Genomic DNA, 13,323 nt, shown 5'->3' with positions numbered 1-13,323 from the left:
GCACCATAAAATTTGTACATGAAACAATGGAGCTGAATTATGATGAAGCTGTAGAATTTTCCTTTTTTTATCATTCTCTCTAATAGCCTTTCTACCTACAAGAGTCAGGTCTACAAACACCTGCAGAGCCTAAATCAGTTTCTTCAATCTTTTCTCTGATATTTTACTTTTCACCCAAGATGATCTTGACTGGGGCATCTATGCCCATGCCAAGTCAGTCATCATAAAAGAAAATCATGCCCACTGTGAAAGAAAGAAATGAGGGGACATGATTACAACTTTTAAATTTCTCATTGAATCCAACAAATGTAACAAGGAAGAGGAATGGATCAACAAGAGAGCACCACAGAAAACTGGCAAAAGAATAATCAGAAAAAAGGTGAAGGTTTCTCAAAGAGGAGCTTATATATCAGATATCAAATTTGCATTCAGTTACTGGAATAAGGGAAGGTTCAGTAAAGTATTTACAGTAACAATACAGACCTGAACTCATGTCTGGTCATCTCACTTTTGAAGTATCATATAAATCTAACTGAAAAGGTCAAGTAGAAGACAATAAAGATGGTTCTTGAAAAATAGTACTTGAGCTTCAAGGACAGGTTAATAATCTGCCCAAAGTGAAAGAGAGAAGGAAAAGGGAACAAACAACTGCAGTTTTCCAGTTTCTGAACGAAACTAAGTTGATTGAAAAATTCTTTGAAATTGGCAAAGAAAATAGTAATAACTAGCCTTGACAAAAAATTAAGCAAGAAACAAATTAGAATGAAAATGAAGAAGTACACCTCCAGTAAGTGAGTGGTATATGAATTAGCCAAGTTAGGAGACAATGAATGTATACAGTATGAAGGAATTTAACAAATTCTAAGATTGTAAAAAAAGTTCAAGAGATGGGGCACCATGAGTGTAGAAATCTCTTATTGTACTATATCAATTCCACATACACACACATACAAACACACACACACACACACACACACACATATATATAATGCAGATATACTGTATAAGTACATATTTTCTATTTTCTTGTTTTAAGTCTAAGGGCCCAGTGGAATCAACTTGGAGGTGGTACCCAAATATATACATTTTCATTTAAAGAGTCAAATAACCAGCACAGGTCTATGTTACTACTCTCTTGTATAAACAGTTAAAAATCTTTATTCCTTTAAATATATACCAAAACAAGATCTGTTTGTGATGAAAGAAATCAATAACTAGATGGCCATAGATTACACTGCTTGTCCTTATAAAGTTTTGAAAATATTGACAGTTTTTTTTTTGTTCTTGCTTGAGGTTTAAGAGCTAAGCATTCTATCCACCCTCCACACAATCTTACTACTAAGCTTTCCATATGAAAGCCACAAAGTTTTCATGCCTTGCCCTGGGTTCAAAAATTAAATGAATAGTCTATAGCTGAAGACTGACTGGATGATATATGACAGTTACACATCAGTCAATAAATAAGCAAGATTAGACTGTTCAAATAATTTGAATATATATGACAAGGTCTAGGAGTCTGAGACATTACCCAGTTAAAATGTTCAAAATCTTCCAGAAGGCTCTAGAAGTGGCTAATATTTACAAATATGTTATCAAATCAGCCAGTGAGAAAATGTACAAGAAAAACTGCCAACCTAATTAATCAATTTAGAAAACTCCATGGGGAAATCTGATTGTCTTTTCTTTAATCTTAAGCTGTTACTGAGGCTCTGCACAGTTGAATGGCTCTCAAAAACATCCTGTACACAAGCTTTACTCTACCACTTCAGGTTTGACAAGTGATGTAACATTGTTGCCCAGTATAATATAGAAAATACGAACAGAAACAGGAAAATTATAACAAAGAAATACAGTAAAACCTGAAGATACAAATCAAATAGAGATATATGTGGTTCCTATAAGATGAAGATTCATATCTGGCCACTGGAGCTAATGTACAATAAAATAAACACACTTAATATAACTGCTTAATGGTGGCTATGCTTACTGAATTAGTATTGTATTTCTCAGTAAGAAATCAGATACAATTCCTTGATGAAACTTTTTTAATAGTGTCTAGCACTAATTAATATTATAATGAACTAAGCAAACTTGTATCATATAGCAACGCTTTATTTCATAAATGCTGGTCACGTAGTATGAGATTTCCAGTTGTTCCATAAAAAAACAGTGTTCACATTGACAGTATCAACTTCAACTATGTAAGCCATTTCACACTCTTATCAAAATATTACATTATCAACAGTTACCAGCCCAGCCCTACAAGTACTGCTCCACTTGGTAATAGTTGGTATACCCAAACAGGTATTTCTCCACTCAATGAGGACAAATACACACTTAACACATACATACAGGCAGTGTTCAGCTCAGCACAACCTTACATACGCTGCTTCACTTAGCATAGCCCTAAAGTCACTATTGTATACAGTACAGCTATATAAGTAATGCTTTACTCAACACAGTCATATAGGTACTGCTCCATTCGGTATAGCCATACAAGCACCGATTCACTTAGCATAGCCATTCAGGCAAAGCTCCTCTCAGCTCATTCATACAGATATTCCACTCACCACAGTCAAATAGCTAGCTAACTTCTCTGACCAGTATTCCCTTTGTTTATGAGATTTTTTTCTTCATTAACATCAATAATTCATATATAGTGACAAGTAGATCTATATTTACAAATTTTCGTAATTCGGTTGGAAGAAGACTGCTCTGATATCAGAGCTTTAATGTCCAACTTCTACAAAAGAGAAAAATACTCTGACTGACAAAATGGAGCTCACTTTATGTTAACTATACCTAGTATTACTAGACATAGTGGATGCAAGTCCAGAAGAGATGTTAGCAGCTATGCACATGAACATATCTCTTTCTTAAAACCATTTATACAAAATATGTTTTTCAAATAGGACTACACTGCATGGTGCATTTATTCTGCAGTATCAAAAATAAGAGGTGTTTTGGAGTCTAATTCGTATTGTTAATAATCAAATCACTATCAATGCATTTATAGTTATTCATTAGATATGAATTATTTTGGTCTTATATACACTTTGTTATTAGTCAAATCTCTGCTTATGCATTCATTGTATATATGAAAATCATAATAAGCATCCCAGCACACGTTAATGCCAGCAATGTGCCATGTTTATTGGATATCAGTCTTATTGGCAGTGGATATCCTACTGTAGATATATCATGAGTATGTTACTTTTATACTTGAAAATTACTAAATTTCAAGTAATTACATCTAATTTTCATGTCTTTTCATATTACCAAACTGTATAAGTAGAAATTTTGGTGTTATATGCAAAGGAATGAATTCATTGCTTTAAGCCAGAAATGTTTCATAAGGTTATCTATTTCTCATGAAACCAAAAGTTGATAGAAATTTTCAAATCCTCAGGGTTTTACTATATCATGAAACTTAAAAAGATAAAGATTTTATATCTGGGAGTGATTGTTAATTACACAGAACTGCTTATACTACTTTGTAAATCATAACATTTTATGCAAATGACAGCAAATCTCCGCTGATGAGTATATACTCAAAAGACAATGCTGAATCATAAATTTTCAAAATTTATATGGACCTTTATCTTCAAACAATACCAACAACTGCTTGTCATTATGCACTTTTATCTAAAACAGTTTATGTGATGAGACATGGAGTTTATGATGATAGACTTAGTTGTTTCTCATACCAGCTGTGTAAAGCTTGCTTTAATAAGGTTCTGTAGTCGCTGCAGCTCGCAAAGCTGCAGCTGCTTTTAACAGCTTATGTGCAAAGTATCCACTCTGAGACAGTACACAAATATTACTGCTGCTGTTGCACTCTTATACTATTAAAAAAAATAAATAAAAGTGGACTTGTGTTAAAGTCTAATCATTATTTGAAGGGCATGCTGACTCCAGATGCCATAATGATATACATGCATCTAACCATGATTTGAAAATGCTGAGTCAGGAAGACATATAAAACCACACATCTGAAATAGTAAGGACAGAATTTATAGAAACCATCTGCAAATTTCACTACAACAATTAGACACTGAAATTCTGCTTATTTTATCTTTAAAGGCATCTGCTTCCATAAGCAACCTGTAGAGTCAGACAATCTGTATTATAGTGTCGTAATGCAATTACCCCCAAGGGCAGATTCTGAAATTACTATCAAAGGAACCCAATGCATTAGTAGCAATGATCATTGTGAATTTCAGAAGCAGTAATTGGGGGCTCTCCAAACTCGTTGTGATGTAAAGGTACAGTTGAGACATCAGGGCTGGGTTCTATAGCTATAGTAGATATATGACATACAACACCATAAAGTACAGTTAAGGGACAATATATCCAAGGAGACCAGCTCCCCCTTTATACTTTCTAATCATTTTGGATTAATATAATATATATGCATATATATATATATATATACTCTGAAAAATAATCACAGATTAAAACATCTACAATGCAATATACCAGTTACATTTTAGGTAAAGTTATGTTCAATGAAAATTTAGATGAATAAACATAACAGTCGTAGCTCTGATATTCAAACTTGATTGCTGTTTGAAATTTAGTATGCTACCTGATTTTTGTGTAAGAAACAGAAACCAGCAACCCCCTAAAAACTGCATTATGAGCTTGTGAAGCAGAATTTAAGTCTGTGTAAGACTTTTCAAACATTATAGAAATGAAAGTTCAAGATACATTTCTAGCATAGCACTAGCAACCACATCATTTGTTCATGTGTAAACCATGACTCATGAAGACAATAGGAGTCAAGGAGGACCTGAGACCCAAATGTGACCAAGAGCAAGGGAAAGACTTAAGGTATGGCTGAAACATAGGTGGACCTTAGATTCACTGAGGAGAGGTGATGCAGTGCAGAAGCCCACCATCCCCCTGAGAATATATAAAAAAAAAAGCATTCTTTAAATTTCTTTATAATATTCTCAGGGAAGAAAACTTCATTTCCCCTTATGTCTAGCTTACAGCATGCTAATCTATAAAATAAAGAAGAGTAATATCTTCGGATGACCTATGACTCAAGAAGGACATGCCAGCGACAAACTTGCTCCCCTTTGGAATCTCGCATTTGGTTCCAGTGGGCCAGTTCTTCTTCCCCTGAGCTGTTGAGGCCAAGGGCAAACCAGCCAATCATGTCTTTCCTTTTCATACTTCTTTTGGTGTACACAGAAACCATCAGTGTTACATCAGGCAGCTGGAACAATGCCACCTGGAATACAGACAAACAACATTAAAGTCAATATCTGTTTGAACCTGAAGGTGCTACACAGCTCTAATGATATAACAATAAGCAAATCTGAAATGAGCAGTTATTCATTGTCAGTATAAAGACAAACAGCTGACCATTCATCCTATAAAAGCTCACTAAAATTAAAAGACACCTTAGACAAACATTATAATTCATTATATTTATGATGGTGTACTGTGTCTTACAATCTATCTGTAAAACCATTTTTAACTCCATTACCATTTTCATAGGATAGATTGATTCTATAAAGCCTCTCAGTTCACTCATAGTTATCAGGGACATAAAAAGATGACCAGAGAGAAAACTAAGCTTGAAGAGAAGATATACACTGTAGTTGTTATCATTATTCATCACCCTAGGATCCATTTCAGAAAGTATCCTAATGTTCCCCTAGGATTCTCTTTCCAGTGGTTTCTGCAGCTCTGAATATGTGCTACACTGGGTGGACTCCTTTGATGTGATAAGTTCTTTGATGAGATTGTATTCTATTTTGTCAAGTGACAATGATACATCACCAAAGGTGATATTTTCACTTGTGGTGTAACCTCAAGCAGATGGAGTCCAGCAACTTCAGTTACAGATGGGCTAACTATATACAACTAAACAATTTCTGTAGATACATAAACTCAGAAATCAAATTCAACAGCCAGAATAAAGAACACTATTAAAAAAGATTATTTGAAATCAATGATGAGGGAGTCAGTACAAGGGTACCATTGACAGACTGTAGGTAGAGAAGGTTAATCAAGCATGAGATACGGATTAATAAGAGAAGATAAAAAGAGGAAGAACTTAGGGGTCTGGAAATGAAATTCCACAGCCAGAATACAGAAAACTGTTAAAGAAGGTTTAGTGAAAATATATAAGGAAGACACTGACATTGTCTGTAAATAAAATTACAAAACCAAGAGATATAGTTTAATTCAAGATGTCAAAATGCTAAAAAAAATTTAGGGATTACTATGGAGAAAATACAGGCAGCACAACAACCAGGCAGCATTTGTAAGGTATAAGATTATGAAGAATGAGTACAGTAAGATAAAGAATGAGAATTGGGGAAACTTTGGGAAAAAGACTGAATTCAAAACTGTTCCATAAATCCGTCAGGAATGAACTATCAGGCTGAGGGATTCAGAGGGAAGTTTTATGGAAGTAGATGAGAGAATATGTAAGGAACTGAATGGTAACTTTAAAAGTGTATTTAAAGTGGAAGACAATAAGCCCAGCACAAAAGTCAGGGAGAAGGACTTGGAAATCACTGAAACTGTTAGCCAGTAACATGAATATGTAGGCTTCTAAGGATACTGATTCATATATGGCAACCAGCCCGGATGAAGTCTACCCATATGTACTTTGCATGCAGAAATAACTGATAGGCCACTTGAAATGTTTGAATAACTGCTGAAGATGGTTTAGTGCCCATGAAGTGGTACAAAGCAAATAAGATGATTATTTGCAAGAAATGGACTGGGAAATTTAACACAACTACAGACAAGGATCTCTGACGAGTCTGATCTGTAGAATACTGAAAAATAAAATCAGAGCAAATATATGAACGTTTGCAAGGGAGAAATCTATCAAGTGGGGGGCATCATGGATTCAAGGATGAAAAGACGTGTGTAACAATTCTTAGGAATTCTGTGACAACAGTGTTCTTTTTTAAACAAAAAAGACAATTAGGTGGATTATGTGCTTGTGCACTGCCAAAAGGTATCTGACACATTCCTATGTAAGAAGGTTGGAAAATGAAATTGAGGATGGCATAAAATGTAGAATCCTTCTGTAGATCAAAAATTATCTGAGTGGAGGAGACAGAGGATGCATGCTAAAAAAATTTTTTCTGAATGATTTGGGATAACCAGTGGTGTGCTGCAAGACATGATCTTCTGCTCATTATTAGTGTTTATCATTGTTAAAGACTTACCATAAGAAATGGATTCATACTTCAGCACACTTCTGGATCATGCCAAAATCATTAAAGAAATAAGGAATGACAAGAGATGTCCCTTTCCACATCCAGGCCCCACACAACTTTCCATGGTTTACCCCAGACGCTACACATGCCCTGATTCAATCCACTGACAGCACATCAACCCCGGTATACCACATCGATCCAATTCACTCTATTCCTTGCCCACCTTTCACCCTCCTGCATGTTCAGGCCCCAATCCCTCAAAATCTTTTTCACTCCATCTTTCCACATCCAATTTGGTCTCCCACTTCTCCTCGTTCCCTCCACCTCCGACACATATATCCTCTTGGTCAATCTTTCCTCACTCATTCTCTCCATGTGCCCAAACCATTTCAAAACACTCTCTTCTGCTCTCTCAACCACGCTCTTTTTATTTCCACACATCTCTCTTACCCTTACATTACTTACTCGATCAAACCACCTCACACCACACATTGTCCTCAAACATCTCATTTCCAGCACATCCACCCTCCTGCGCACAACTCTATCCATAGCCCACGCCTCACAATGGATAGAGTTGTGCGCAGGAGGGTGGATGTGCTGGAAATGAGACGTTTGAGGACAATGTGTGGTGTGAGGTGGTTTGATCGAGTAAGTAATGTAAGGGTAAGAGAGATGTGTGGAAATAAAAAGAGCATGGTTGAGAGAGCAGAAGAGGGTGTTTTGAAATGGTTTGGGCACATGGAGAGAATGAGTGAGGAAAGATTGACCAAGAGGATATATGTGTCGGAGGTGGAGGGAACGAGGAGAAGTGGGAGACCAAATTGGAGGTGGAAAGATGGAGTGAAAAAGATTTTGAGGGATCGGGGCCTGAACATGCAGGAGGGTGAAAGGCGGGCAAGGAATAGAGTGAATTGGATCGATGTGGTATAACGGGGTTGACGTGCTGTCAGTGGATTGAATCAGGGCACGTGTAGCGTCTGGGGTAAACCATGGAAAGTTGTGTGGGGCCTGGATGTGGAAAGGGAGCTGTGGTTTCGGGCATTATTGCATGACAGCTGGAGACTGAGTGTGAACGAATGGGGCCTTTGTTATCTTTTCCTAGCGCTACCTCGCACACATGAGGGGGGAGGGGGATGGTATTCCATGTGTGGCAAGCTGGCGATGGGAATGAATAAAGGTAGACAGTGTGAATTGTGTGCATGGGTATATATGTATGTGTCTGTGTGTGTATATATATGTGTGTACATTGAGATGTGTAGGTATGTATATTTGCGTGTGTGGATGTGTGTGTATATACACGTGTATGGGGGTGGGTTGGGCCATTTCTTTCTTCTGTTTCCTTGCGCTACCTCGCAAATGCGGGAGACAGCGACAAAGCAAAATAAATAAAATAAAATAAATATAAGAGATGTATTAAAGGGATCTAGACAAGCTCCAGATGTAGTACAAAACATGGTTGATGGAGCTAAACCCAACCAAATGCAAAGTAATTAAGATAAGACCCAGTGAAATAAGGCCTTGATATGGTAATTTGGGAAGGAAAAACCCACGTGTATCTGAGTAAGAAAGTGACTTGAGAGTTGATAGAGTACCTATCCCATTGCCACAAAACCATACTAGGAGAATTAAGGCAAACAATCTGCTGGTTGATATATAAAAAATTTATCTAAGAACATGATCAGTACATATTTGGTGAGCAGTTTAAAGTCGACATCAAAAATATATTAAAGCATGCATATGCATCTCAAGTTTGGTCACCATTATAAAAAAAACTATAGAGAAGGTCCAGAAGAAAAGAACAAAGATGGAACCTTAAATAAGAAAGCTATGTTACAAAGGAAAGGCCAAAGGTTATAAATCTGACCAATGCTAAAAAGAGAAGGATAAAGAGAAACTTGATAACAACCATCAATTTTCTCAGTCAAATACACAATGTCGACAGTGAACACTATCATGAAAGAGACAAAGAAAGGGCAACAAGAGGTCATTGTGAAATACTTTTTGGAAAGATGTACTAAAGGATGTCTATATCATCAATGGAATAAGCTAAGTGATACAACTGTAAATGTAGACAGCATGTACAATGCTAATTTTTTTTTTTTTTTTTTTTTTTGCTTTGTCACTGTCTCCCGCGTTTGCGAGGTAGCGCAAGGAAACAGACGAAAGAAATGGCCCAACCCACCCCCATACACATGTATATACATACACGTCCACACACGCAAATATACATACCTACACAGCTTTCCATGGTTTACCCTAGACGCTTCACATGCCCTGATTCAATCCACTGACAGTACGTCAACCCCGGTATACCACATCGATCCAATTCACTCTATTCCTTGCCCTCCTTTCACCCTCCTGCATGTTCAGGCCCCAATCACACAAAATCTTTTTCACTCCATCTTTCCACCTCCAATTTGGTCTCCCACTTCCTTGTTCCCTCCACCTCTGACACATATCCTCTTGGTCAATCTTTCCTCACTCATTCTCTCCATGTGCCCAAACCATTTCAAAACACCCTCTTCTGCTCTCTCAACCACGCTCTTTTTATTTCCACACATCTCTCTTACCCTTACGTTACTTACTCGATCAAACCACCTCACACCACACATTGTCCTCAAACATCTCATTTCCAGCACATCCACCCTCCTGCACACAACTCTATCCATAGCCCACACCTCGCAACCATACAACATTGTTGGAACCAATATTCCTTTAAACATACCCATTTTTGCTTTCCGAGATAATGTTCTTGACTTCCACACATTCTTCAAGGCTCCCAGGATTTTTGCCTCCTCCCCCACCCTATGATCCACTTCCGCTTCCATGGTTCCATCCGCTGCCAGATCCACTCCCAGATATCTAAAACACTTTACTTCCTCCAGTTTTTCTCCATTCAAACTTACCTCTCAATTGACTTGACCCTCAACCCTACTGTACCTAATAACCTTGCTCTTATTCACATTTACTCTTAACTTTCTTCTTTCACACACTTTACCAAACTCAGTCACCAGCTTCTGCAGTTTCTCACATGAATCAGCCACCAGCGCTGTATCATCAGCGAACAATAACTGACTCACTTCCCAAGCTCTCTCATCCACAACAGACTTCATACTTGCCCCTCTTTCCAAAACTCTTGCATTCACCTCCCTAACAACCCCATCCATAAACAAATCAAACAACCATGGAGACATCACACACCCCTGCCGCAAACCTACATTCACTGAGAACCAATCACTTTCCTCTCTTCCTACACGCACACATGCCTTACATCCTCGATAAAAACTTTTCACTGCTTCTAACAACTTGCCTCCTACACCATCTATTCTTAATACCTTCCACAGAGCATCTCTATCAAATCTATCATATGCCTTCTCCAGATCCATAAATGCTACATACAAATCCATTTGCTTTTCTAAGTATTTCTCACATACATTCTTCAAAGCAAACACCTGATCCACACATCCTCTACCACTTCTGAAACCACACTGCTCCTTCCCCAATCTCATGCTCTGTACATGCCTTCACCCTCTCAGTCAATACCCTCCCATATAATTTACCAGGAATACTCAACAAACTTATACCTCTATAATTTGAGCACTCACTCTTATCCCCTTTGCCTTTGTACAATGGCACTAAGCACGCATTCCGCCAATCCTCAGGCACCTCACCATGAGTCATACATACATGAAATTACCTTACCAACCAGTCAACAATACAGTCACCCCCTTTTTTAATAAATTCCACTGCAATACCATCCATACCTGCTGCCTTGCCGGCTTTCATCTTCCGCAAAGCTTTTACTACCTCCTCTCTGTTTACCAAATCATTTTCCCTAACCCTCTCACTTTGCACACCACCTCGACCAAAACACCCTATATTTGCCACTCTATCATCAAACACATTCAACAAACCTTCAAAATACTCACTCCATCTCCTTCTCACATCACCACTACTTGTTATCACCTCCCCACTTGCACCCTTCACTGAAGTTCCCATTTGCTCCCTTGTCTTACGCACTTTATTTACCTCCTTCCAGAACATCTTTTTATTCTCCCTAAAATTTAATGATACTCTCTCACCCCAACTCTCATTTGCTCTCTTTTTCACCTCTTGCACCTTTCTCTTGACCTCCTGTCTCTTTCTTTTATACATCTCCCACTCAATGCTAATATGTATCTGATAGTAAAGATACCTTACGGGACAGCAGCCCACAAATGTAGAGCTCCTCCTTATACTGCACATACACATAGTGATACATGTTCTCAACTTATGCTCAGCATGCTAAAGGGAAATATAGTCCTCCAAATTAATATAAATATCTAGCACAGTAAGTGAGACTACCATTTCACTCATTACTCATCCATCACTCATTACATATCACCATCTCCTCTACAGTCTACCTGTTTTCCTTGTACGTGTACCTATACCACCATATATCTTTCTGATCTATCATGTCTTCTATATGGCCTTCACAAACACACCACCTGTCTTTCTCCTATCTTTAGTCTTTATTCTATTCTCCTAATTACAACTACATAATGTACTTTATTCTTCACTAAAATTTGTCACTTAGGCTAAAAAACTAAGGTTTCACATCCATGCATCAATAATGGGACATGACCTCCAACATGCAAGTGTACTGTGCACATTACATGCAAATATTCTCATTTATCTGCACTTTAAGTGCAACTCCAATTCCTCTCCTTTGTATGACTTAACTCTCAACTTTAGCTTTTTCATTAAAATCCTCAATGATCATTAACCCCAAGTACTTTGAATCATCTAAAGTTTGTAATTATTTTCCCCTGGGGTAGGGAAAAAGAACTCTACCACCATATTCCGTATGTGTCGTAGAAGGTGACTAAAGGAGGGGGATTTGGAGGGGGGGGGGCTGGAAATCCCCCTTCTTATATTTTAGATTCTAAAAGAGGAAACAGAAGAAGCCAAGCAGGGAGTTTTCATACACCTAGGGTGTATAAATGTGCATAGGAGTAAGTAAGATGAGAAGAGAGGAGAGATAGGTAGTATGTTTGAGGAAAGAAACCTGGATGTTCTGGCTCTGAATTGAATGAAGCTCAGGGGTAAAGGGGAAGAATGGTTTGGAAATGTTTTAGGAATACAATTAGGGGTTGGAGAGAAGACAAGAGCAAAAGGAAGGAGTAGCACTACTTCTGATGCAGGTGTTGTGGGAATGTGTGATAGTGTAGGGAAGTAAATTCTTGAATGATATGGTTAAAACTGAAAATGGATGGCGAGATAATAAAGATAATCATGATAGGCAAGTGTTTTGGGAATAGCTATGCGATTCTATTAATAGTTTTGATGTAAGAGGCTGGGTATTAGTGAGGGTGATTTAAATGTGAAGGTAAGTAATGTGGCAGTTGAGGGTATAATAGAGGCACATGGGGTATTCATTGTTAAGGATGGAAATGGCGAACAACATTTGGAGTTGTGTATTGATAATGGACTGGTGACTGGGAATAACTGGTTGAAAAAGATGGATATATAGAAGTATACATATGTGAGTAGGAGAGATGCTCAGCAGGAATTACAGGATTAGATGTTAATTGATGGGCATGTAAAAGAGAGGCTTTAGGATGTGAAAGTGCTAAGAGGGGCAGTTGGTAGAATATCTAATCACTATCTTGTGGAGGTGAGGGTGAAGATTTGTTGAGATTTAAAAAAAAAGGAAACATCAGGGAGACAAGAGTGGTGAGAACAAGTAAGCTTGGAGAAGAGACTTGTGTGAAGAACTACAAAGAAGATTGAGTGTAGAATGGCAAAAGGTGAGGGTAAATGAAGTAATGGGAGTGAGTGAGGAATGGGATGTATGTTGGGAAGCAGTGATGGCATGTGCAAGATATGCATGTGGCATGCAAAAGTTGGGAGGTGGACAGATTAGAAAGGGTAGTGAGTGATGGGATGAAGTAAAGTTGCTGCACTTACAAGAGTGCAAATGATTGGGAGATGTATAACAGAAAGCTGCAGGAGTTCAAGAGGAGTTCAATTTTCCTTTCCTTTATCATAAAAATTGCATATGATAATTCCATTGTCTCTAGTAATTTTCCAGTGGGCATTTTTTCTTCTCCCTTTGTAATTTGTAATTATCCATTTGCACCATCTAGGG

At 37.7% G+C, this 13,323-nt stretch overlaps 1 protein-coding gene across 1 annotated transcript in view; it reads right to left on the bottom strand.

The window, feature by feature from the left end:
• Positions 1-1,110: 1,110 nt before the first annotated feature.
• LOC139761851 (synaptotagmin-16-like) overlaps positions 1,111-13,323 on the bottom strand; it is a 47,005-nt gene continuing 34,792 nt past the window's right edge. Inside the window, exon 9 of the mRNA XM_071686810.1 lies at positions 1,111-5,239. Within this exon, the coding sequence (XP_071542911.1) occupies positions 5,042-5,239 (198 nt within the window). The 3' untranslated portion in view covers positions 1,111-5,041. The remainder of the gene's footprint in view (positions 5,240-13,323) is intronic.

Source organism: Panulirus ornatus, chromosome 1 (genome assembly GCF_036320965.1).
Source record: "Panulirus ornatus isolate Po-2019 chromosome 1, ASM3632096v1, whole genome shotgun sequence".
NCBI classification, from domain to species: Eukaryota; Metazoa; Arthropoda; class Malacostraca; order Decapoda; family Palinuridae; genus Panulirus; species Panulirus ornatus.
This window is presented reverse-complemented; position numbering and strand designations above follow the sequence as displayed.